Genomic DNA, 27,315 nt, shown 5'->3' on the forward strand with positions numbered 1-27,315 from the left:
AAAGAAACATGCCAACAGCATCAACATTACCATTCTATTTCTATACTTTAGACATACCTCAAAGGGTCAGGACACTCTAGCTCTTGGTTAGCACCCTTTTTATGTGGTTATTCTTTTAGGAAAATTGCCTGGCTTTAAGACAATGCATCCTATATGTATTTGTTGAATAAATTTCAACCACCCAAAAAAAAAAAAAAAAAACCAGAAAATATACCATTAGGAGTATAAATTGGTGGAAAATCTTTCTGCAATGTTAATTTGAAACATGTACCTTGATCAAGAAAGTCACTTCTAAAGATTATTCTGGGTGGGCACAGTGGCTCATGCCTAATCCCAGCACTTCGGGAGACCAAGGCAGGAGGATCACATGAGGTCAGGAATTTGAGACCAGCCTGGCCAACATGGTGAAACCCCAACTCTATTAGAAATATGAAAAATTAGCCAGGTGTGCTGGTGGGCACATGTAATCCCAGCTACTCAGGAGGCTGAGGCAGGAGAATCGCTTGAACCCAGGAGGTGGAGGTTGCAGTGAGCCGAGATCACACCATTGTACTCCAGCCTGGGCAACAAGAGTGAAACTCCATCTCAAAAAACTAAACAAATAAAAGATTATTCTAATGAATCTTCAACTGCTTCCAAAGGAGGCATGGTATAGAGGCCGGAAAAGTAGCTTATTTTTTTTTTAACATAGTGAAATATGTATGATACATTACTAAGCAAAAACCTGAGTTAATAATGGCAAAGTGGGTTACAATTTTGGCTTAAAAAGGTCTTTATGTACAGGTAGATGTACAAGATAAATTAAAATACTGGATGGACAGTCATCAAATTGTGAGTTATATCTGGGTAGGAGGATTAAGGATGACTTTTTCAAATTATGCATTTCTATGTTTTTTTTCAGTGAGATTATACTTTTGTAATGAAGTACATAACCCAGGGGTTTTTCATCTGGATTTGGTTGCTGGGGACCTTGGGAAGCCCCTCAGGATCTAGAGCCAGTTTTTCCACCTGACCAGAGGCCCAGTGATACCTACCTAGCAAGGCTCAGCAGACCCCCTGCCTGAACTTGACTCCATCTGGACTCTGGGAGGATCCTGGCCCCAAACCACCCTCCCAAGAACCTCCATGAGTTCTCTACCTCGTGTATCCTTCTCTTCCCAGCATCACTGCAAATGTTCCACCCTGTCCCGCACCATGTCCCCATCCATGAGCACTTAGCATCCTTCCCTGGTATAGGCAGGAGCAACGCTCAACTTCCTGGAGAAGTCCACATTCCAGACAGCTGTCTACAGCAGAACCACACACCACCAAAGGGAAATAGCATTTTCATCACTGACTGCCCAAGGGCCAGGCTGCTCTCCAGAAAGTCTGGAAACTTTCCTTGTCAACCTTTAGGACTGGTGGTTTTTAAATCTTGGAGAATCACATACCATTTCTGATTTGTCAGTACAGTTTGACACTTTTATGAACACTTGTTCTGTATTTTTCCTTTTAGGATGACCTTTCCTAGACAGTGTGTGGGGTAGCTTAAGCCCCACCCCTTCTCCTGCCATCTCCTCCCCAAGGCACCAATGCTGCCTCCTCCACTGTAACACCACGTGCTTATTCATCTAGAATCATTCTTACTGGTAATGGAGGCCTTCCGTCCTCCGGAGTGACTGTGTGGAAACCTGAGCCACTCCTCACCTCTAACACAAGCCTGGCAGCAGCTCCTGATGAGACCAGGTGAGCCTCAGTGAGCTCAGGCGCCTGCAGATACGGACATTGAGGCTGGCACTAGCCAGAGCTGTGGTGGGCGTCACTCCCCACTGCTGCTGAGCAAATGCCCTGAACACACCTGTATCTGGTTCCTCCTTGCCAGGAACTCATTAAGCTGCCTGGGCCTGTAGTCTCGTGCTCCTCCCGCTCGGCCAGCAGTGCCACCTGGGAGTCTTGTTACCTGCAGGTTCTCACTCAGCAAGCCAGGACAGGGCCGGAGCACTTGCATTTCTAACCAACTCCTGATGATGCAGCTGGTCTACCAGCCACCAGCTGGCTAGCAAGGGTCCAGTCACAGTTTCAGTGAAAGGAAGTTCCATTCATAAACTATAGAATTTCAGATGCCTTCAAGTAGAATCACCTGATGAAATTTAAAAATATTTCCAAGCTCACCCTAACCCTGAAATAAAGATTATCATCCCAACTAATTTCAGGAAGGGAGGGGCCAGTTTTAACATTTCCATTTCAAATATTAGAGCCCGGTGTGTAATCACAGCACTTTGTGTGTAATCCCAGCACTTTGAGAGGCTGAGGCGGGAGGACTGCTTGAAGTCAGGAGTTTAAGACCAGCCTGGTCAACAGAGGGAGACCCTGTCTTGAAAAAATTAAAAATTGGGCAGCTGTGGTGCTGTGTGCCTATAAAGCTACAGGTAATTACTTTAACTATTTCAACACATAACTTAAATACTTTAATAATTTAAATATCTAAACAGATAATTATCTGTTTTAGTTTGTCAACATTGTGGTAAGTCATGATCCTGCCACTATACCCCTGCCTGGGCGACAGGGAGATCCTAGGCTCTCAAAAAGCAAACAAACAAAAAAATTAGATAAATGAGGCCAGGCATGGTGGCTCACACCTGTTATCCCAGCACTTTGTAAGGCCAAGATGGGAGAATCACTTAAACCCATGAGTGACAGACCAGCCTAGGCCACAAAGTGAGACCCTGTCTCTACAAAAAATTTAAATATTAGCCAGATGTGCTGGCATGCACCTGTAGTCCCAGCTACTCAGGAGGCTGAGGTGAGAGGATCGCTTGAGCCCAAGAGGTTGTGGCTGCAATGAGTTGTGATGGTGCCACTGCTCTTCAGCCTGGGCAGCAGAGCAAAACTCATCAACGATGAAACTCTTTCCAAAAAAAAAGATTAGAGAAGTGAGTGAAATGGGCCAGGTGCAGTGGCTCACGCCTGTAATCCCAGCACTTTGGGAGGCCGAGGTGGGTGGATCACGAGGTCAGAAGATCGAGACCATCTTGGCTAACACGGTGATACCCCGTCTCTACTGAAAATACAAAAAAATTAGGCTGGCATGGTGGCGGCCGCCTGTACTCCCAGCTACGTGGGAGGCTGAGGTAGGAGAATGGCATGAACCCAGGAAGTGGAGCTTGCGGTGAGAGGAGATCGCGCCACTGCGCTCCAGCCTGGGCAACAGAGGGAGACTCTGTCTCAAAAAAAAAAAAAAGAAAGAAAAGTGAGTGAAATGACCCAAGACTACACAGTAAGTTACTAGAGAAGCTGCTGGCACCTTAGAAGTATAGAGTTTATGGGAAAAGTTTTAAATTTTTAATGAAAAAGACTTAGAACAATGTATTATTTACATGTAAATAAGAAAAGGGAGCAGAATCCCCATATCCTCTTCAAAGGAAGGGAGACGGGAGGCCATTTATGAGAAGAAAGTCCATATAAACCCCATCAAGTAGAATCTGGATCCAAATACTTCCAAACAGGAGTACACAGCAGGTGAACAGTCCCCCTCATCCAACTGATCTGCTGCTTCAGATAAGATCAGCAACTGAAAGTGAAGAAAGAAACAGATTAAGGAACAACACAAACAAAATGAAAATTTGTTAACGTAAATTTAACTAAAACCTCACAACAGACTTCTCAAAACAAAAAACAGGCCAGACATAGTGGCTCACGCCTGTAATCCCAGCACGTTGGGAGGCTGAGGTGGGCGGATCATTTGAGGCCAGGAGCTCGAGACCAGCCTGGCCAACATGGTGAAACCCCGTCTCTACTAAAAATACAAAACTTAGCTGGCTATGGTGCACGCGTCTGTAATTCCAGCTACTCAGGAGGCTGAGGCAGGAGAATTGCTTGAACCCAGGAGGCAGAGGTTGCAGTGAGCCGAAATCGCGCCACTGCACTCCAGCCTGGGTGACAGAGCGAAACTTCATCTCAAAAACAAAACAAAACAAACCGCAACAACAAAAAAACAAACTCAAGTGCCCCAAACTAAGAATAGGGAAGTTCCCTCTACAATTACAGTAGAGCTGGATGATTTCCTACCGTTCATCGGCATCTCATCAATCTGAGTGGAATAGTACTGCTCGATATCTCTGAGGATGCGGATGTCGTCATTCTTTACAAAGTTAATGGCCACACCCTTCCGGCCGTATCGACCTGATCTCCCAATTCTTCAGGAATAAAACAATATTACAGTTAGTATATATAACAATCAAGATTTAGTAAATGTGTCACAGAAGTGAAGCCAATGAGAGCTTGCACCCTACCTGTGTATGGACAATTCTCTGTTATTGGGGAGATCGTAGTTAATGATGAGGGACACCTGAGGGACATCCAACCCCCTGGCCCAGACATCTGTAGAAATAAGCACTCGGCTGCAAAAAGAAAGAGTGTTTGAGGTGATTAAATTACTCATACAAGTATAAGACTGGACTTGCTTCCATTGCTAATTTTAAGGAATCCTGGCTGCAGGTCCAAAATATACGAGATTCTCCTCTCTCAACAGTCTGTCTGCAAACGTGAAGCCTCAGGGACAGCACCAGAAACCCCTGTGCAGAGGGGCTGTTGGTGGATTTAGTTACTTCGGTCATGTGCTCCATCAGATTAAAAAAATAGACATCTTTTACTAGACTATCTTTAACTTGTTTAATCGGTCCTAAACCAATAATTGGGAAAAATACTTCACTTTTGCCTAGCAAAAAATTAAAAACGGTAACTTCAGCCGGCCATGGCGGTGGCTTATGCCTGTAATCCCAGCACTGCCAGAGGCTGAGGCAGATGGATCACCTGAGGTCAGGAGTTCGAGACCAGCCTGGCCAACATGGTGAAACCCCATCTCTACTAAAAATGAAAAAAAAAAAAAATTAGCCATTCCAGCTACTCGGGAGGCTGAGACACAGGAGTCACTTGAAATCAGGAGGCAGAGGTTGCAGTGAGCCAAGATTGTACCACTGCACTCCGGCCTGGGTAACGAAGTGAGACTGTCTCAAAAACAAACAAACAAACAAAAGACACACACAGCACATTTGTTAAGCTGACCACAAGGTGGGCAAAGAAGGAAGTCTGAATCAAGTTCAAATGAATGAAACCACCCAATCCACGCTTTCTGACCACTGTGGAATTAAACTAATCGAAACGATGAACAGAAAACCCCCCTACTTACTGGAAAAGAAGACACACACTTGTAACCAAGGTGACCAACCTGGCTAGTTAAGGCTAGTTATCACCTCAACCTAAGTATTACAGGAGCACAGCGGACCCCTCATTAACTGGAAGGTTTTCTGCTCACCCAGGGCCTCAGCTTTCAGAGCAGAAGCTTGTCATCCCCCCGGGTGTGGGGCCTGCACTTAGGCAGTGCATATGAAGTGCTTAGCACAGTCTAGCAAACCCTGACCTGCAGAGCCACAGCATAGCGGACCCACCTGGCGCCCGACCGGAACTCCTTCATGATGGACTCCCGCTCTTTCTGGGGCATGTCTCCATGCATTGAGGATACGGTGAAGTTGGCTTCCCTCATTTTCTCCGTCAGCCAGTCCACCTACAAATCCAATCAACAGATGCTACTGCAAGCTAGTATACCAAAGCAGAGACGTGCATTCGGGACTTTACCGCATCATTTGCAGAACCAGTATCAATATTCATAAGGTAACTGCTCTTAAAACTCAGAATCATCCTAACTGGATGTACAAACTTTTTCCCAGAAAATGTTGGGGTGCACTCACAAAACCCTCTTACTTCATTTTCTCCATATAATGACTCTATGGGGGGAGGGGGCCAGGTGTGCTCATTCTCATTTGAAATCCAATCTTGTTAGAATGTAGCCCAACTCCTCTCCTTTCTCAGGAAAGTGGCCGACAGTTCTCAGGTCTGCCTCCACATTACCATCACCTGGGGATCTAAAACTACTCAGGCCTGGGGTCCACCTTCAACCAACAAAATCTGAATCTTTAGGGGTGGCTGATATCGCTGTTCTGTAAATGAAGTTTTAATGGTCACAGCCACGTGACCGTTTGCATATTGTCTACAGCTGCTTTTACAAGAGAACACATACCCTGAAAGCTTAAAATACGGACAAACTGGCCCTTTACTGAAAAATCTTGATTGACGTCATTCAGAGACTCAATCTGCAGTTTCCCTTCAGCACAGGGAGGCTGTGCAGTGCCTCTCACCTTTCTTTTGGTGTTGCAGAAGATGACCGCCTGAGTGATGGTCAGTGTGTCGTAGAGGTCACACAGAGTGTCAAATTTCCACTCTTCCCTCTCCACTGCCACGAAAAATTGCTTGATGCCTTCCAGAGTCAATTCATCACTGAAGGACAAAGACAAATCCTGTTACATACTCATCCTTCTTTCTAGGACTTGAGGGTGGGCCAAGCCAGGATCCAGGGAGACCCTGGTGGAGAAGGTCACACCGTGATATCTGGTGCAGACCCAGCAGCCCCAGCCCTGTCCTCCATCCTATCACCACTTCCGTCACACAGGCCTCCATTCTGTATCCTACTTAACATTTCACAATGTGCAGCACATGGAATACGATTCTAAATGAAACACTGATAAAGAAATACAGCCACCTAATTTTTAAATTTAGAATTATTGGTTCAAACCACAATGAGGATTGTAAAAGATGGGTTGTTTTGTTTTGTTTTGTTTTGTTTGAGACAGGGTCTTGCTCTGTTGCCCTGGCTGAAGTGCAGTGGCACAATCAAAGCTCACTGCAGCCTCAGCCTCCTGACCTCAAGCGATCCTCCCACCACAGCCTCCTGAGTAGCTGGGACTAGAGGCATGTGCCGCCCTACCTGGCTAATTTTTTATTATTGGTAGAGATAGGGTCTCTATATGTTGCCCAGCCTATTTGGTTTTTTAAAACAGGAATTTTAAAAGAATTTGCATGCTTTCAATTCCTTTACACTCAGGCAAGAGGATAGCCTGAGGTCCGGGTTTTGACACCAGCTTCAGCAACACAGCCAGACTCTGCCTATAAAAAGTTTTTGAAATTATGACATAAAATCCTTTATAAATGCGGCCCAGTGTTTTAGTAAACTTGACAAGAGGGGCTCCTACCGTTTCACCAAGATGCGGATTGGGTCGGTCATGAACTTGTTGGTCATCTCCAGAATCTCGTGTGGCAGCGTGGCACTGATGAGAACCACCTGTGTGGCTGGAGGCAGGTACCTGTATACATCGTAAATCTGCTCTTTGAAACCTGGGACAGGGAGCAAGACAGGTGAGGGATGTTTAGGGCGGCACACCCAGAAATGGAAGGTGCACGCCCAGTGTTCCCACTGGGTTAGAGGCAGAGTGGTGATAAGGTACGTTTGACAGGAAATCTCATTTTTACAGCACCAGGCCACATCCACGCGTTCTCTCCGTCCCTACTCCCCGCCCCCCGGAGTGTTATCTGGTTGAGGGAATCTGGTTTCCCTTTGGTGCTTCTTCAATCTGAAGTGATCTAGGGATCAAGAAACCCACCCCGAGAGTCCTAGATACCAAATAAAAAGCCATAGAGGCTGGCCTGAGTCACCCACGATGAATAAACAAATAAAATCAAGGTAGGAATTTTTTGTTCATAATTGCCGCCAAGGCACAATTGTTTTTCCACGATGAAAACGCTATTCACATTCAGAACAGTCACTGGCTGTTTCAATTTTACACTGTGAAAATTTAAGAACTAAGAATTATGTCAGTAGAAAAGTAATTCTTTTGTTACTCATACCTTTATTCAACATTTCATCAGCTTCATCCAAAACCAACATTTTGATAGCACGTGTCCTTAGCCTTCTGCGACGAATCATATCTATAACATGAGATTTTGAAATACTTATGACAAATCACATCTATGAGATTTTGAAATAATCACACCTGAGGCTCCCAAGAAAGAGCTCATCATTCCACTGGTCTCAGGGTTCCAGAGACCTTCCCTCCACCTCCTGCAAGTGACCCAGGTGCAAAAGTCTACCGTGCGGCCTACCAAATCGAAAGCTGTCCTGTACCATTTAAGCACTTCTTACAAATACTACCGGCAGCACCATTTTTAGCGACAAAAGTGCTTACCAAAAACACGCCCTGGAGTGCCCGCGACAACATGCTGTCCATAATCCAGCTTCCTGATGTCCTCGCCAACATTGGTGCCTCCAATGCAGGCATGGCACTGGACATTCATGTAGTCACCGAGAGCAAGCAGCCCCTGAAACAAAGCACAGGTTCACGTCCAGGGTGGGAGAGAGAAACATCCACATTTTCCAAAAAGAAAGACTGTTTCTCCTCCGAGATGATCACCGATTATTATTTATGCCATTCTTATCTCCAAACCACAAAATTCTCCTGCTCTTTTCTCTGACAAAAACAAGTTAATTTTGCTTTTTTTTTTTTTTTTTTTTTGAGACGGAGTCTCACTCTGTGGCCCATGCTGGGGGGCAGCAGCGCAATCTTAGCTCACTGCAAGCTCCGCCTCCCGGGTTCACGCCATTCTCCCGCCTCAGCTTCCTGAGTAGCTGGGACTACAGGCGCCCGCCACCACACCAGGCTAATTTTGTTTTTGTATTTTTAGTAGAGATGGGGTTTCACCGTGTTAGCACACTGTGCTGTGTGCATCCTATATGTGTATTCAGGGAGTCGTTATCTCCTGACCTCCTAATTGGCCTGCCTCGGCCTCTCAAAGTGCTGGGATTACAGGCGTGAGCCACCACACCCGGCCTGCTGGTTTCTTATTACAAAAGCTATATCATTAACAGAAAAGAATATGTAAAATTCATAATCCCATCCACTGAAGAAACCAACATTAACATCTTAATATACATCTCTTTAAACATACGTCTTTATACTACGTTAAGTATAAAATGGGTACAATTTATTTTTTTTTGAGACAGAGTTTCACTCTTCTTGCCCAGACTAGAGGACAATGGCACAATCTCAGCTCACTGCAACCTCTGCCTCCCGGGTTCAAGTGATTCTCCTGCTCAGCCACCCAAGTAGCTGGCATTACAGGCGCCTGCCACCACGCCCAGCTAATTTCTTTGTATTTTTAGTAGAGACAGGGTTTCACTATGTTGACCAGGCTGGTCTCAAACTCCTGACCTCAGGTGATCCACCCACCTCGGCCTAATTTATTTTTATTAAAATTGACTTTTTGCGAAAAATCTACATTTCTAAGGCTGTAAAAAACTACCGAGAGCACACAAGCCACACCAAAAATGACTTAATACAAACCAGCAATTTATATAATGATTCATGGCAAAATGTTAATCAGGAAGAAAATTTTGAGGTATCAGAAAACAGGATTGGATTAAATAAATAAGTCGGTGTTTCACAACTAAATCACAAAAGCAGTACTTGTTAATCAGACACTGCTCTCTTTATCCATCTCACCTTCTGGATCTGCACAGCCAACTCTCTTGTGGGAGCCAAGATCAAAGCTTGAGTTTCACGAAGCTGGTGAAATAATTTATCAGAAATTAGAGAATCCGCAGTATTATCAAAGTGGATTCCAAGGTCAAAGCTTGAGTTTCACGAACCTGGTGAAAGAATTTATCAGAAATTAGAGAATCCGCAGTATTATCAAAGTGGATTGTAGTCATTCACACTCAGATCAATATGAGAAATAGTATCTCATATTAATCATACTTCTCATCTCTTACAGGTTAGCAAATATTAATGTCATTTAAATTGCAAATCCAACAATAACTTAATGTGTCAGGATCCTCGTCTGCAGACAAGAGCTTCCTCTAGTTAAATAGCAAATCATGACACAATATTAGTGCAAATATTAGTGTACAACTAAGACTGTGTAAAAATTTGCTGAGTCAATACATACTGGAAAATTTTAAATTGTACTTTTTGAACACTGTAGTTACAGAAGAAAAAGCAAGTATTTCCTAGAATTACATAACAGTTTGTTTTAAGAATGGCAAATTACCTGAATATCCAAACACTGGAGGACTGAGATACTGAAGGTGGCTGTTTTTCCTGTGCCGGACTGAGACCTATTCAAGGAAACAAAAGCAGTGGGATTAGAGGGAGGACAGGCCACGCCACAGCTGCACTCCAAGGCCTGGGCTCCAGAGGCACTTAGGTACCTTCTTAGAGCAAGCCCCCGTACCTAATACCATCTTAACTGCGAGGAGGCAGGACTCGGGCCCAGTGTCACAGCTTGTTAAGTGTCCATGAAGAGAGTAGACATGGCTTCTGCACGGGGGCAATGGAGTCACAGACTCTCTAACTTCAAGAGGCATTTCATAGGTGTCAGAAAAAGGAGGACTCCCCTTTATTGAAATACAACTCTTTTCCTTCTAGGATTTTGGACTAACTCTCTCCTCCAAAGAAATTTTTGTGTAAATGAGTCTTTTTTGAAATTAGGCAAACGAGGGATAAAGCTATTAAAAGAGGGTTTGTGGTGCCAGGAGATACGGCTATATACAAGTTTTCATCCAGAGTTCCTGGCTCACAGCTCCCATAGCCCTTATTACAGTCTTATTAAATTGATGGGTTTGTTAGGCCTCAGGAAACAATCTCTCTGACCTTCTGCTCTCCTTTCACCTGCTCCACAGCAGGGCTCTAATCTTCCCTGCCTTTCAGATTGTGAGTCATAAAGACCCTCATGTCACGGCGTGGTGGCTCAGGCCTGTATTCCCAACACTCTGGGACGCAGAGGCAGGATTGGATGAAGCCAGGAATTCGAGACCAGCCTGGGCAATACAGCAAGAGACCCCATTTCTAAACAAAACAAAAAACTAACCAGGAACGGCGGCACATTCTGGCAGTCCCAGCTACTTGGGAGGTTGAGGTGGGACGATTCCTTAATCCTTGAAGTTAGAGGTTGCAGTGAGCTATGACTGCACCACTGCATTCCCGCCTGGGTGACGAAGTGAGGCCCCATATCTTAACAAAAAAAATGTTGAGGCCGGGCACAGTGGCTCACGCCTGTAATCCCAAGGCTTTGGGAAGCCAAGGCAGACAGATTGCCAGGAGTTTGAGAGCAGCCTGGGCAACACAACAAAACCCTGTCTCTACAGAAAATATAACAAGTAATTGGGCATGGTGATGTGTGCCTGTAGTCCCAGCTACTTGGGAGGGTGAGGTGGGAGGATCGCTTGAGGCTGCTATGAGCTGTAATCACATGACTGCACTCCAGTCTGGGAGACAGAGTAAGACCCTGTCTCGAAAAATGTAAACAATTTAAATTTCAAATTTTTTTTTTAAAAAGCATTATGGTATTATCCCAGAAAAGCTCCTGCCCTATTCCCTTATGGGGGAAAGAATGCTGACCTCATGGAATTTTCCATAAAAACCCAAGAGGACTGGGTTCCAAGAGCTTCTAGATGGCTGAACACAGACAGTGGAACACAAGGAGGTTCCGGGAGGTGACCACCCGCCCCTTGGAGGCTGCACCCCTCCCCCCATATCTGTATCCTCTGCAGTACCCTTTATCATAAACCACTAAATGTGTTTCCCTGAGTTCTTTGAGCTGCTGTTCCAGCAAATTAATCCAACCTAAAGAGGAGATCCTGGGAACCCAACTTGAAGCTGCTTGGTCAGAAGTTCTAGAGATCCGAACTTAGAACTGGTGTCTGAAAAGAGGGTAGTCATGGGGACTGAGCCCTCAACCTGCAGGATATGGCCTATCTCCAGGCAGGTGGTGTGAGAGTTGAACTGGAGGACACCCAGCTGGAAAACCCCCACACCTCTGCTCACAGAAGTCTTCTTCTGTGCTGATGATTGTCGTGGTGGTGTGAGAGCAGAGGAAAAGCACAGTCTGTTTTTCCGAAATTGTGTTATATACAATTCCACATGCCAGCAAACCACTAAGCAAAGCTGGCTAAGAAAACGAAAGCCTTGGCCGGGTGCGGTAACTCATGCCTGAAATCCCAGCGCTTTAGGAGGCCAAGGAGGGTGGATCACCTGAGGTCAGGAGTTTGAGACCAGCCTGACCAACATGGTGAAACCCCGTCTCTACTAAAAATATGAAAATTAGTCGGGCATGGTGGTGCATGCCTGTAATCCCAGCTACTTGGGAGGGTGAGGCAGGAGAATAGCTTGAAACTGAGAGGCAAAGGTTGCAGTGAGCCGAGATGGCACCACTGCACTCCAGCCTGGGCAACAGAGCGAGACTCCATCTCAAAAAGAAAATGAAAGCTTTCTACAGTAGAGAACACAAATTTAAAAAATTATTAAACCCTGTGGCTAAAGTCAGGGAAAGTGTTGGAACTGAGCGTGTACAAGCTGAGGGAAACAGTCATCCCGGAGCATCTAACTGCACTGCGCTGCCCAAATTCACATCCAGCCCTGCGCCGCACCCCAGGACAACTTACTGTGCGATGACATCTCTCCCTTTGATGATCTGCTTGATTGCTCGTTGCTGGATTGCTGATGGTTTTTCAAAACCTGCAAATAAAAACAAAAAATTAGCTCTCACCACAATGACGGCATAGAAACCCTGTACTGTAAGCTCCTCAGGGGCAGACATGGTTTGTTTTTTGAACCTGTCCTCCAGCCTAACCCAGTGTTCAACATAGCAAGCTCTCAAAACCCAGGGGCTCAATGAATTGCGCTGAGTGGATTTCTACACTAACGTGGGATATTATTTGTAAAGATCAATCTCTATTTTTAAAAAAACCACCAAATTGTAGAATATAGACACCAGTTTTCTTTAAAAAAAAATCTGGGCGTGCAGCATCTGGAAGTATAAGTGCCAAAATGTTCCTGGCAGTTACTGCAGTAGAGGGGTGGAAAGAAACTTACTTTTTACTCTAATTACTCCCTTACGTTTGACTGGATTACAAACAACCTATACTACTTTTTAAATTTAAAAAAAACAAACAAAAAAACAGGAAAGGCACTCTAGCCATTGTTCTCTCCTACTAGCTAGCATTAAGTCTGTGTGTTGCTGACAGGTCTACAACTCCGTTTAACCTGCGTGGGTCACGCTGCAGGGTGTCCTGTGTTGTTCTGTCTGGATGCAGCTCACTAACTACAACACCATCTCTCTTGCAAAGCAACTACTACACCAAAGGGTGAGGCTATTTTCAAGAAGAACCACGTGTTTTTCAAGTAAATAAAATTTTATGTACAAAAACTCTATTTCAATTATTTTTTGGTAGTCTCTTAAATGTAGCTCTGCTCAGTTCTGGGGCATAGCGAAAAATAAGAAACAAAAGAAAATGTAGCACAATTTCCCATCTTAACACAAACGCAAATATAGCAGATGATTTGAACTCTTCATGAAGAGCAAGCACATAGATGGGAAACGAACAACAGTGTCTTAGGGCAGGGACCGCCTGAGTGCCAGGAAACCAGGTGGGGCTGTCAGCCTCACTGCGAGGCTGCCTGAGATGCTTTTTCACCACCCATCCTCAGCAACTTCGCTTCACTTTGTCCAAACAGTTGTGGCATCAAGAACTACAGGATACGGCCAGGTGGGGTGGCCCACACCTGTAATGCCATCACTTTGGGAGGCTGAGGCTGGTGGATCACTGAGGTCAGGAGTTCAAGACCAGCCTGGGCAACATGGCAAAATCCCCTCCCTACTAAAAATACAAAAATTAGTAGGACGTGGTGGCCCACACCTATAATCCCAGCTACTCGGGAGGCTGAGGCAAAGGAATCGCTTGAGCCCCAGAAGTGGAACTTGCAATAAGCTGAGATCATGCCACTACACTCCAGCCTTGGTGACAGAGCAGGACTGTCAGAAGGAAAAGGAAGAAAGAAAAGGAAGAGAACTACACGATAAAAAATGTCCCTGTCCCAAGCATTAAACACAGGCCATTTATCCCAGATGCTGGTCATTCCCATCTATGTGCCCAACCCAACCTCTTCTCCAGGCTCTCCCTCAACTTCCTCACATCTTTCAAACATACCAAGAGACAGCTCCTGATTCTGACTCTCTGGAGTGCTGCCTACCTAGCCAAATGTTTGCAGCATCAACCACCGCTTACTCAAAACACTCCAACTCTCCTTCTTCTGTCGCTCACGTTCAATCCATCAGCCAATGCTGTCAGCTCCCTGGTACTCCATCTCCAAGGCAGCACAATCCTCTCTTCCCTGAACTGGAGCAAAAGCTCCCAACTCTCTTGTTTCCTCTCCTGCCTTGCCTCGCCTCACCTCAAATCTACAGACACCCAGAAGAATCTTTAAAACTGTAAATGTGATCGTGTCACATAGCTACTTAAAACCTTCCAGTGGCTTCCCACTAGATTTCTAAATGAAATTCAAATTATTCGTCACCCTACACGTCTTTGCTAGATCTGCCCCGACTAGCTCTCCAAAATCCCACCACAGGGGACTTCTTTCAGTTCCTGGAATGCAGCTGGCTAAGGGCTGCAAGGCCCTGGCACCAGCTGTTCCTTCTGCCCCAACTGCTCTTCCCTCTTCTCATTAACAGTCTCCTTCATCCAGAACTCTGCTCAAATGGCACCCCCTCCTGCGAAGCCCCTTACCTCTCTGCTTTACTAATTCTCTCCTCCTTCCCAGTCCCACTCTATTCAATTACCCCGCTGCAGGTTCTTCACAGCAACCACCACTGCCCGGGCAGCCTGACAGTATGCTTTCCCCCCAAACGAACTTCAAAACCCGTAAAGGCGCAAACCCATCCGCTTTACCGCCAAAACCCCAGTACCCAGAAAAGCTAATAGGGAGAAAACAGTTATCTGCTGAATGAACGACGCTCAGGCGCCTCGAAGCGGCTGCAGCCCCCGACAGACCCAGCGCCGAGCTCTGCACGGGGGACACACACCGAAAGCGCCGACACAGCCAGGCGTGAGGGCGAGGACGGGGGTGGGGGTGGGGGTCGGACGTCACTGGCCCCCGAGCCTCGACCCTGACCACGACCTCCGGAGCGCAGGGCCGGCCCGGGAGTCACCAGTCGGGCCCTCAGCCCCCGGCTCGCCCCCGACTCGCCCCCGGCTGGCCCCCGCGGCCCGCGCCCGCTCACCGTAAGCGTAGATGCCCCGCAGCAGGTCCTCCCGCAGGCCCATGGTGTCGAACGTGGGGGTCACATCCACCTCCTCGCTGGTCTCGAATTCCACTTTAGTCATGTCTTCCTCTTTGAGCAGCCGCTTTCGCGCCGAGCCCGAGGTCGCCATCGTGGCCGTGGTCGCCATGATTCAGAGTCCGCGGAAGAGCACAGCGGATCTCGCTGCCGCTGCCGACCTCGCTGCCGCTGCCGACCTCGCTGCCGCTGCCGACCTCGCTGCCGCTGCCGACCTCGCTGCCGCTGCCGACCTCGCTGCCGCTCTTAAGAGAACTGCCAAGCGGGGCTGAGAACTGAGGCCTTAAGTATGCCAAAGCGAGAGACGTGCGTGCGTACGTGCTTACGTGCGTACGTGCTTACGTGCGTACGTGCTTACGTGCGACGCGGCCACGCCTCTGGGGGACGGGGCACTCTTCGTCACGTGAAAGGGAACTGGGCGTTTGCCGCAGGGAAAAGTAAGGTGTTTCTGCTCTCGCGCCATATGCAGTTCCCGCGGGATCTCGTTGAGGGCGGGGCACCCAGTTCCTTACAAAAGGGATGGAGGGTGTGGGACCTCTGAAGTTGGCGGTGTTTCGTAGCGGCTGCGGGATTTCGCGGACTGGGGCGCTGAGGTTCTTTGAGCGGCGTGTGGCCCTGAATTCCCTGGAAACAGGCTGGGGCCGCGAGGGGCCTCCGCTCCGGGCGGGGTCCCCAGATAGCCCCGCCTCGAATAAAAATGACGAGCACGGGTCCTCTCTCGGGCCCGCAGTGGGTGGACTGCGTCGCGGACCCGTAGTGGAGGCGCCCAGCTCGCCGGGGAGATTCGGGTGGAAACCCTCACGGCCGCCGGTGGTGGGCCCCGGCGCGGCGCTGGGCTCCGGCGGGTCTGCGCTGGGGAGGGCCAGGGCCCCTGACGCCGGCGTCCCTCTTAGGGGACGCGCCTGGGTGTGTCTTCACCGTTTGCCTGGTGAGTTGGAGACAGGGTCTGGCTCCGTCGCCCAGGCTGGAGTGCAGTGGTAGGATCAGGGTTCACTGTAGCCTCCGCCTCAGCCTCTGGAGTAGCTGGGACCTCAGGCGCGCGCCACCACGCCCGGCTAATTTTTAAAATTTTTTTGTAGAGACGGGGTTGGGGGAGGGGGGGGTTAGGGTTGTCCTGGCTGGTCCTGAACTGCGGGGCCTCAGGTGATCCGCCTGCCTTGGCCTCCCAGAGTGCTGGGATTACAGGCATGAGCCACTGTGCCCGGCAAGCAGCTGTTCTAAAGTAAAATACACGCTGAGCCTGCCATTTGCTCTTAGTGAAGGCCACTTGTCAGTAGACGGTGCTGCTAATGCGTGTCCTGCAGCAAAGATAACCCAGACGGGATCATTTTTTAATTGCCCAGCAGAACTTTAACCAGTTGCGCATCTTAACCTGCTTTTGGTTTGTTCGTTTGTTTGTTTGGAGACAGTCTGGCCCTGTCGCCCAGGCTGGAGTGCCATGGCGCGATCTCGGTTCGCTGCAGCCTCCACCTCCCGAGCACAGGCGATCCTCCCGCCTCAGCCTCCAGAGCACCTGGGACCACAGGTGTCGCTACTACGCACAGCCACTAACCGCTTTCTTATCTGACACTTTAAGTGCTTCTTTGTACCCAGCTCCTCTAACGCCTTTTGAAGCAGCTCCATCATCTTTGAAGGGCAGTTCATGCTGTTGAGAATCATGTTTTTAACTTTGGGAAAATTGTATTTCCACGAGCGCCAGCTCTGTCCTTTTTTTTTTGTTTGACGGAGTCTTGCTGGGTTGGCCCAGGCTGGAGTGCAGTGTCGCAATCTCAGCTCACTGCAAGTTCTGTCGCCCAGGTTCACGCCATTCTCCTGCCTCAGCCTCCCAAATAGCTGGGACTACAGACACGCGCCACCACGCCCAGCTAATTTTCTGTATTTTTAGTATAGACCGGGTTTCACCATGTTGGCCAGGATGGTCTTGATCTCTTGACCTCATGATCCGCCCGCCTCGGCTTCCCAAAGTGCTAGGATTACAGGCGTGAGCCACTGCGCCCCGCTATTTTGTGTGTGTGTGTTTGTGTGTGTGTGTGTGTGTGAGTGTGTGACAGAGTCTCGCTCTGTTTCCCAGGCTGGAGTGCAGTGGCGCAGTCTTGGCTCACTGCAACCTCTGCCTCCCGGTTCAAGCGACTCCCCTTCCTCACCCTCCTGAGTAGCTAGGATTACAGGCATGCACCACCACGCCCGGCTAATTTTTGTATTTTTAGTAGAGATGGGGTTTCCCCGTGTTGGTCAGGCTGGTCTTGAAGTCCTGACCTCATGATCTGCCCGCCTCAGCCTCCTAAAATGCTGGGATTACAGGCATGAGCCCGGTCCTGTCCTTTCTTATGGTCACAAATCTGGCTTGCATCACTGGGCACATCTTTAATCCACAGCTTCTTTCTAGGAGTGCTTGAAAAGCTCTCCTTTTATGAAGGTTAATTTTAGTTAAAACCAGAGCATCCTGGCCAGGCCTGGTGGCTCACGCCTGTAATCCCAGCACTTTGGGAGGCCGAGGCAGACGGATCATGAGTGTAGGAGTTCGAGAACAGCCTGGCCAAAATGGTGAAACCCCATCTCTAGTAAAAAAAAAAAAAAATACAAAAATTAGGTGGCTGTGGTGACGGGTGTCTGTAGTCCCAGCTACTCTGGAGGCTGAGGCAGGAGAATCTCCTGAACCCCAGAGGTGGAGGTTGCAGTGAGCTGAGATTGTGCCACTGCACTCCAGCCTGGGCGACAGAGACTCCATCTCAAAAATAAACAGAAAACTAGAGCATCCTTTTATCAAGAAGTCGGTGGATTGCAGTATTTCAAGGGTGAACAAGTAAATGCAGCCTTCTCCAAGAGTGAATCTCATTCTGGCCCCAGAATTTATCCATGACAGATAATTGACCTTCTGATAAACATTCCTTGTAAGGATGCTGGTGTTACCCAAAATATTAAATATTTATAAAGCTGAATAAAATGTAAGTTCTGATACCTTCCTCACTCTACAAAGGATCATTTAGTGCCTCACACTGTTTGCCAGGCCGTGCTGTAGCGCTTTGTCGTAAAACACACACAGATTTCAATGACTTAATGTAGGAGAAGAATGTAAAATACCTTGTTGACTAAAGAAAAACAGTTAAGCTTTTAAAGAATTAAAGTTAGTTTTATTCAGAAGCCTTACTGAGGACCCTACACCCTGGCCCCAGCCCAGGAGCTCAAGCGATCCTCCTACCTCGGCCTCTCAAAGTGCTGGAATCACAGGTGTGAGCTACCAGGCCTCACCTTGTTCAAAGTTTTAAAATCTAATCCACAAACTGCTTAGATTTGTTTTCCTTCATATTTTTATGACTAGATGATCTAACATTTTACACCATTTTCCTGGAAATGTTGTTTATGCCAGGTGTCTGAACACACATCTTAAAGGGCTCTAACTTTTCTGGGGAGCAGTAGCTTTTTAGCCTAGAGTCTATGACAATGTGACAATGATGAGAGCTGCTGAGGTTTGCTGCAGTCTCTGGGTGAACGATGCTTTCTAGGGAAACAATGGGGCATAAAAGAGACATGGGCTCTCCTGCCTTGAGATTAATCGCGAGAGATGGACCCCTCCCCAACACACAAACACTGTGGGACATGAGGTGCTGGAGACGGGGCTGCTCACCCAGAGCTTAATGGGTCTGTCCACCTTTCTGACCAAGAGGCCTCTTTTCCTAGAGGCTGAGGGGCCCTGGGATGATGAGGGTAAATCCACTTTTTAGAGTAGGAATCTCCAAACCCCAGGCCACGGACCAGTATCAGCACCTGTGTGTGGCCTGTTAGGAACCAGGCGGTGCAGCAGGAGGCAAGCAAGGGAGCTCAACTGAGCTCTGCCTGCTGTCAGCAGCAGCACTGGACTCAGAGGAGTGTGAACCCTGTTGTGAACTGCACATGCGAGGGATCTAGGTTGTGCACTCCTCATGAGAATCTAATGCCTGATGATGGGAGGTGGAATAGTTTCATCCCGAAACCACTACCCCATCCATCTCTGGAAGAATTTTATTCCACCACCTGTGGAAAAGTTGTTGACGTGGCTAGACTTTGTGTCTTCACCCACATCTCATCTTGAATTGTAATCCCATAATCCCTATAATCCCCACGTGTCGAGGGAGAAGCCAGGTGGAGTAATTGAATCACGGGGATGAGTCCCCCATGCTGTTGTCTCCATAGTTGTCTCGAGATCTGATGGTTTTATAAGGGGCTCTTCCCCCTTTGCTCGGCACTTTTCCCTTCCTGCCATCTTGTGAAGAAGGTGCCTTGCTTCCCCTTCACCTCCTGCCATGATTGTAAGTTTCCTGAGGCCTCCCCAGCCATGCTGAACTGTCAATTAAACCTCTTTCCTTTATAAATAACCCAGTCTCGGACAGTTCTTTATAGCAGTATGAAAATGGAATAATACATTTGTCTTCCACAAAACCCGTCCCTGTTGCCAAAAAGGCTTTAGAAAACGCAGTGCGGGAAGGTGGTGAATAGATGGGAGGAGACTCATGTTTTTGTCATGTAGGAGAGCAGCAAGAGCTCCTCTCAGGAGAAGAGGTTTTTGCTGTGAAATATGGTGCGTGCTTTTCCATGGCCTATGTAGTGCTCAGCAGATGCCCTAGCGCCAATAGGATCCCAAACCCCTTGTTCTGTTTCTTACTGGTAGGCAGTTAGGATCGCGTCAGCCGTGTCTTGAGAACATGCCTTGTGAGTCATGCACCAGATTTGTTAAAGTGTCGGCTCTGAGTAGCTCTGTTGTGCTATGCATAACATCTACTTAAAAAATGAGAGCTGACAGCCTCGCTTAGCTTTCTATCCACAAGTCCCCTGCTTAAAGTTCTGGATAAATGTTTCCGTTCCTATGGGAAACCTCCATTATCTCCATAAGTAGAGAATGCAGATAGGTATCTTTTTTCTTTTACTGATGGAGACACTAAGGCCCAGTGTGATTAGTTCAAGTGCCCTACAGGGAAAGGCACCAGCAGGCCAGGCTCTGAGTTCCCTAAACAGTAGCTATAGTGCCTGCCCTTTGTCCCTGGCCCCCATGGTGTCTAGGAAAAGAGGCTCCTGGTCACTGAGGTGGACAGACCCCTATGCCTGGTCTCAGCATCCTCGCTGTCACCGGCATCTCACTTCACACATGGTTTCCACGTTGGGGAGGGAGACTACTCACCCCATTAAATGTGGCTGCTAGGGTCCTGTCTGTTTCGCCCCCACTGTTTCCCTAATGCTCAGTAGGTGTTCAATAAATAGTTGTTGGCTTACTCAATGTGTGGACCTCTGGGGCAAGAGAGAGGGAGGGACACAACGCAGTCCCAGCTGGCCAGGAGCGCTGTGAGCTCAGGAGGTTGCTGTGGGGGAGATGGTGAGGTAGGAATTTGGCAGGACTTGTTTCACAAGATAGAGGTCACAAAGACCCGCTGATAAAACAGGATGTGGTAAAGAAGCCTCCGAACTCCACCAAAAGCAGGATGGTGATGAAAGCAGCCTCCGCCTGTCCTCACTGCTCCTTATATGCTAATTATAACGCATCAGCTGCCAAAAGACACTCCCACCAGCCATGACAGTCTCCAAGTGCTATGGCCACCCCTGCAAGTTACCCTATGTGGTCTGAAACAGGGAGGAACCCTCAGTTCCGGGAATTGCCCACCCCTTTCCCGGAAAACTCATGAACAGTCCACCCCTTTTTAGCATACGATTAAGAAATTACCTACCATAAAAGCCAACTGGCACCCCTCAGGGCTGCTCTGCCTATGACGTAGTCACGCTTTTATTCCTTTACTTCCTTCATAAACCTGTTTTCACTTCATTCCGTTGGCTCACTTTTGAGTTCCTTCCCGTGGGAAGCCAGGAACCCACGTGGTCTCACAGGCTGAGTCCTACTTTGGGGGTTTGCCCTGTGACAATGGGAACAGCCCGGTGGTCTGCCACCCTCCAGAGCCGACCTGTCCCTTTTCCTTTACCTTCATTGGCTCCCAGGAATCAGGTAGAAAAGGGTGAGGTGGCTCTTCTTGCCCAGGAGGCTCAGGGGCAGTGCTGCTGGGCTGCACTGGGTTCCTGTAACTCATCACTGCAGGAGTTGATGTCCTAGATAGAAGTGACCTCGATCTGATCCAATGGGCCATCCCCTAAAAGTGACTTCCTGCCAGAAGCCTCCACCCATCCGTAGGTATTAAAGGGTGAACACTGTTCATTTCTAGGCACAGCCCTGCCTAAACCCAACTGGCTGGGGCAAGGCACCTTGCTGAGCGCTGCCTGAACTCACCTCACTGCTGTCTTGACTCTCAGACCCTGCACTGGCTGGTCAGAGTCTAGCACATGTGCAGTGTTAACAGAAAAACCAAACCCTGTAAAAATGTTTTCAAGAGGGTTATTCTGAACCAGTAGAAGTGACTGTGGCCTGGAAAAAACACAAACCCAAAAAGCCTTAAGTGGTCACAAGGTACCCAGGTAACAGTTTCTGTCAGGCCTCTGAGCCCAAGCTAAGCCACCATATCCCCAGGGACCTGCACATATACATCCAGATGGCCTGAAGCAACTGAAGATACACAAAGGAAGTGAAAATAGCCTTAACTGATGACATTCCACCATTGTGATTTGTTTGTGCCCCACACTAACTGATCAATGTACTTTGTAATCTCCCCTACCCTGAAGAAGTTTCTTTATAATCTCCCCCACCCTTAAGAAGGTTCTTTGTAATTCTCCCCACCCTTGAGAATGTACTTTGTGAGATCCTCCCCCTGCCCTCCAAAACATTGCTCTTAACTCCACCGCCTATCCCAAAACCTATAAGAACTAATGATAATCCCACCACCTTTGCTGACTCTCTTTTTGGACTCAGCCTGCCTGCACCCAGGTGAAATAAGCAGCCGTGTTGCTCACACAAAGCCTGTTTGGTGGTCTCTTCACAAGGACACGTGAGACAGTTTCCTTTTTTTTTCTTTTTTTGTGAGATGGAGTTTCACTCTTGTTGCCCAGGCCGGAGTGCAGTGGCACAATCTCAGCTCACCACAACCTCTGCTTCCCAGGTTCAAGCGATTCTCCGGCCTCAGGCTCCCAAGTAGCTGGGATTACAGGCGTGCAGTACCACGCCTGGCTAATTTTTTGTATTTAGTAGAGATGGGGTTTCACCATGTTGGTCACGCTGGTCTCAAACTCCTGACCTCTGGTGATCTACCCGCCTTGGCCTCCCAAAGTGCTGGGATTACAGGCAGTAGCCACTGTGCCTGGCTGGTAACAGTTTACTTTTATACATTTTAGGTAAACAGGAGTTACAGGCAAAGATGTAAGTCAGTGCATGGAAGGTGTACATTTGGTTCAGCCTGAACAGCAGGATATCCCAGAGCAGGGGCTTACAAGTCATACGTGGGTTTTACAGATTCTTTACTTACCATTTGAGAGAGTTAAGCTATTGTTTATATTACGTTTTGGGGGAGTCAAAAAGAGTTAAGCTACCGTCTAAAGACCTGAAGTAAGTAGAAAAGAATGCTTGAGTTAAGGCAGTTGTGGAGATGAAGGCCCTTGTTATGTAAATGAAAGCCTCATAGGTTTCTAGCAGCCCTCTGAGAAAATGGATGGCAAATGTCTCTTTTCAGACTTTAAAGGTGTCAAGCTGTCAGCAAATCTCTCCTAGATCCAGGCAAGGCCTGGATATGTTAATGGACATTCTCTACAGATGCAAATTAATTTCCCCCACAAAAGATAGCTTTTTTTTTTTTTTGAGACGGAGTCTCGCTCTGTTGCCCAGGCTAGACTGCAGTGGCACAATCTTGGCTCACTGCAAGCTCCGCCTCCCAGGTTCATGCCATTCTCCTGCCTCAGCCTCCCGAGTAGCTGGGACTACAGGCGCCTGCCACCACACCCAGCTATTTTTTTTTGTATTTTTTAGTAGAGACGGGGTTTCACCGTGTTAGCCAGGATGGTCTCAATCTCCTGACCTTATGATCCACCTGCCTCAGCCTCCCAAAGTGCTGGGATTACAGGCGTGAGTTCACCACGCCCAGCTGAAAGACAGCTTTGCAGTGCCATTCCAAAATATGTCAAAGAAATATATTTCACAGAAAAATATTTTGATTTCCATTCTGTCATGTGTGCTCATCCAGAACCAGTTTGGAAAGGAAGCCACATTGTACCAGGTTAATTAAAAAAAAAAAAAGTTTGACAAGGGTTTATGGTTAGTAGGGTGTGAATCAGCCTTTGCCTGCCATGGCCTTAGGTCTTGTTTATAATTTGGTATCTTATTGCCACAAAGAGTCTGTTTGATCAATCTTATCTCTATTTTAACCTAAAAGAAAAACTTCAGCCTGTTGCAGGAAGCCAGGGACCCCGAATGGAGGGACCAGCTGAAGCCACAGCAGAAGAACATAAATTGTGAAGATTTCATGAACATTTATTAATTCCCCAAATTAAGACTTTTATAATTTCTTACGCCTATCTTTACTGCAGTCTCTGAACATAAATTGTGAAGATTTCATGGACATCACTTCCCCAATCAATACTGTTATAATTTCCTATACCTGTCTTTACTTTAATCCCTTAATCCCATCATCTTCATAAGCTGAGGATGTATGTCCCCTCAGGACCCTGTGATGATTGCGTTAACTGCACAAATTGTTTGTAAAATGTGTGCTTGAACAATACGAAATCTGGGCATCCTAAAAAAGAACAGGATAACAGTGACTTTCAGGGAACAAGGAAGATAACCATAAGGTCTGACTGCCTGCGGGGCCGGGCAGAACAGAGTCATATTTTTCTTCTTGCAGAGAGCAAATAGGAGAAATATTGCTGAATTCTTTTCCCAGCAAGGAATAACCCTGGAAAAGGAATGCATTCCCAGGGGGAGACCTCTAAAATGGCCACTCTGGGAGTGTCTGTTTTATGTGGTTGAAGATAAGGGATGAAATACACCTTGGTCTCCTGTAGTGCCCTCAGGCTTGCTAGGATTAGGAAATTCCAGCCTGGCAAATTGTAGTCAGACCGGTTGTCTGCTCTCAAACCCTGTTTCCTGTTAAGATGTTTGTCAAGACAATGCATGCCCGGTGGGACATGGAACCTCATCAGTAATTCTGATTTCACCCTGGTCTTGTGATCTTACTCTGCCCTTCTGCCCTTGTGATCTTTTATTGCCCTTTGAAGCATGTGATCTTTGTGACTTACTCCTTGTTCGTACCCCCTCCCCTTTTGAAATCCCTAATAAAAAACTTTCTGGTTTTGGGGCTCAAGGAGCATCACGGAATCTACCAATAGGTGATGTCACCCCCAGAGGCCCAGCTGTAAAATTTCTGTCTTTTGTACTCTTTCTCTTTATTTCTCAGACCAGCCAATACTTAGGGAAAATAGAAAAGAACCTACGCTGAAATATTTATTGGAGGCTGGTTCCCCTGATAGTATGAGCTTCAGCTTGCAAGGCCTCAGGGAAAATGTGGTAGCAATTTCATTCAGTCCACATCAGAAAGATGGAAGAAGATTTTGAAAATGTTAGTTTGGAGATTTGTAGCCAGATAAGAATGGAGGATTCATCACAAATTGTAGAAAATAATAAAAACTGAAAAAACAATGGACAAGGCTGGAAACTAACAACAAGTGTACTATAGTATTCTTTCTTTCTTTCTTAAAAAAATTTATTGTAGGGAAGAAGTCTTGCTATGTCACCCAAGCTGGTATTGAACTTCTGGCCCCAAGCAATCCTCCCACCCAGCCTGTAGTTTTCTTTTGAAACCTAATTTTTCTGTCTCCAGTTTCCCATTGTTATCAAGAAGAAATCATAGTAAGACCAATATATTGGTAAAATAAGTTTTAGTCTTATTACACTTGGCCCGATTATTTGCATAAAGAATAGTAAAAATAGTAATTGGCCATATAGGCTCTTTTCAGTTGCTTTTGCTGGAACTTTTTATAAGGTTAGACTATTTATTTAATCTCTCTGTCTCTCTCTCTTTTAGACAGAGTTTTACTCTGTCACCCAGGCTGGAGTGCAGTGGCACGATCTTAGCTCACTGCAACCTCTGCCTCCCAGGCTCAAGCAATCTTCCCACCTCCACCTCCCAAGTAGCTGGGACTACAGGCGCATGCCACCACACCTGAGTATTTTTTGTATTTTTGGTACAGATAGGGTTTTGCCATGTTGCTCAGACTGGTCTCAAACTCCTGACCTCAGGAGATCTGCCCACCTCAGCCTCCCAAAGTGCTGGTATTACGGGCATGAGCCACTGCACCTGGCCTTATTTATTTTTGATGCAGGGTCTCACTCTGTTGCCCAGGCTGGAGTGTAGTGGTGTGATCATAGCTCACAATGACCTTGAACGCCTATGCTCAAGTGGTCCTCCAACCTCAGTCTCCCAAGTAGCTTGGATGAGAGAAACATATCATTACACTGGGCTTTGTTGTTGTTGTTGTTGTTGTTTTGAGAGATGGAGTCTTACTATGTTGCACAGTCTGGTTTTGAACTCCTGGCCTCAAGCAATCCTCCTGCCTTGATCTCCCAAAGTATTGGGATTACAGGCTTGAGCTACCATGACTGGCCAAGGTCAGACTTTGTAAAAGCCTCTTGAGCCAAGCCAAGGATTTATCTGTGCCTGCAGATACCTGTATGAGTTGGGAGACAAGCCAAGGATTTATCTGTGTCTACAGATACCTGTATGAGTTGGGAGCCAAGCCGAGGATTTATCTGTGCCTACACATACCTGTATAAGTTGGATGACTTATTCTAGAGGTCTCAAAATATATTTTGAGATTCCTGGGCCTAATCACAAAATGACATTCTTTACTTAACACAGGTCAGGAAGCTTACAGGGGAACCACTGAGTCAAGGTACCAGGCCAGTCTTTTCAACTGTCTTTTTTTCAGCTCTATAAGTTAACCTCAATTCCTCAAAACAGTCCAGTCATATCTAAAATATGCCATTCTAGTCAATGCCTTGGTAAAATAATCAGTGTGTCCAACTGTGTCCTGTTATGAAAGACAACAGATTCTTACTGACCTTATGCAAATAACTATATTGCCATAAATTAGGAATACTCACAAATAGTTTTCAAACTTGGAGACATCAGATGAAGAGAAAGAAATATGCTTCAAATTTTGCTCACAAGAATATACTTCACTCAATTGTTAAAAGCTATAAATAGCTCAAAAGAAAATAGTTTGTCAAATATCAAAGGTTTAAAACACTTCATATCACAAAATAGGATCACAGGTCACTGTAAAATGGTCATTGAGCCACAATGATAATTGAAATACTTCAAAAAGCAAAAATTATATACTCTTTAATAGAGTCAGTTTCCCAAACAATCCTAAACCTAATAAATTCAGGCTGGGCACGGTGGCTCATGCCTGTAATACCGGCACTTTGGGAGGCTGAGGCCAGTGGATCACCTGAGGTCAGGAGTTCGAGACCAGCCTGGGCAACAGGGTGAAACCCCATCTCTACTGAAATTACAAAAATTGGCCAAGCATGGTGGTGCATGCCTGTAATCCCAGCTACTCAGGAGGCTGAGGCAGGAGAATCACTTGAACCTGGGAGGTGGAGGTTGCAGTGAGCCAAGATTATGCCACAGTACTCCAGCCCGGGTGACAGAGCAAGACTCCATCTCAAAAAAAATTCAAAAGCCAAAAAACTAATAAGTACAGCATGAGGCCACTGAATCTGTCTGCCTCCCTCACCTATTTTGTTTTGTTTTTTGAAGTTTGCTCAAAAGGTAAACAAACATCTTGTACTCTTATTACACAAAAATTTTGTTCCAAAAAGGAAACCAAATTTTACATTTGCATTAGTGTTTTATTAATAATAAAGCTAATTTTAATAAAATTTTGTAAACAAATCCATCCATTCTTAACCAGTTTGACCACAAGATTTTTATAAACCTTTTATAACCTTTGACAATTTTCCATTTTCTTTTTCAACTTTCTATATACATTTAGTTTTATCTATCATTTTTAAATTCCCTCAGTGTAAAACTTAACTAGGCAAAATTAATATCCCTTTAACAAAAACTACAATGGTATGGCTTCTTATAACCTCCTTTACTAAAAACACGTTTTACTTTCCTCATATATTTTGCACATAGAAATGTTTTTCTTCTATCTAGTAGTTTTATTTATTTATTTATTTATTTTTGAGACAGAGTCTCACTGTGTAGCCCAGGCTGGAGTTTTAATTACATATATTAATTATGATGTGAACTCTTAGTAACACTTATTTTTAGAGAAAAACCTGGAAGGTCAGCAATTTTAATAATGTGCTGGATGCAGAGCCCAGGACAAAGGACAGTGCCTGCAGCTATGCCTCCACATGGCTGAGGTGGGACGATTGCTTGAGCCCAGGAAACAAAGATTGCAGTGAGCCAAGATCTCACCACT

At 46.5% G+C, this 27,315-nt stretch overlaps 1 protein-coding gene across 1 annotated transcript; it reads right to left on the reverse strand.

The window, feature by feature from the left end:
• Positions 1-3,307: 3,307 nt before the first annotated feature.
• LOC129394409 (eukaryotic initiation factor 4A-III-like) lies at positions 3,308-15,094 on the reverse strand. The gene is made up of 12 exons (XM_055101363.2): positions 14,926-15,094; positions 12,308-12,380; positions 9,916-9,982; positions 9,369-9,431; positions 8,055-8,187; positions 7,717-7,797; positions 7,065-7,206; positions 6,174-6,312; positions 5,427-5,542; positions 4,272-4,379; positions 4,048-4,175; positions 3,308-3,550 (listed from the first exon to the last, which is right to left on the reverse strand). The coding sequence occupies exons 1-12, from the start codon at positions 15,092-15,094 to the stop codon at positions 3,534-3,536; spliced, it is 1,236 nt and encodes a 411-aa protein (XP_054957338.2). The 3' UTR covers positions 3,308-3,533.
• Between the last annotated feature and the right edge of the window lie 12,221 nt (positions 15,095-27,315).

The sequence above is a fragment of the Pan paniscus genome, chromosome 19 (assembly GCF_029289425.2).
Source record: "Pan paniscus chromosome 19, NHGRI_mPanPan1-v2.0_pri, whole genome shotgun sequence".
Lineage (NCBI taxonomy): Eukaryota > Metazoa > Chordata > Mammalia > Primates > Hominidae > Pan > Pan paniscus.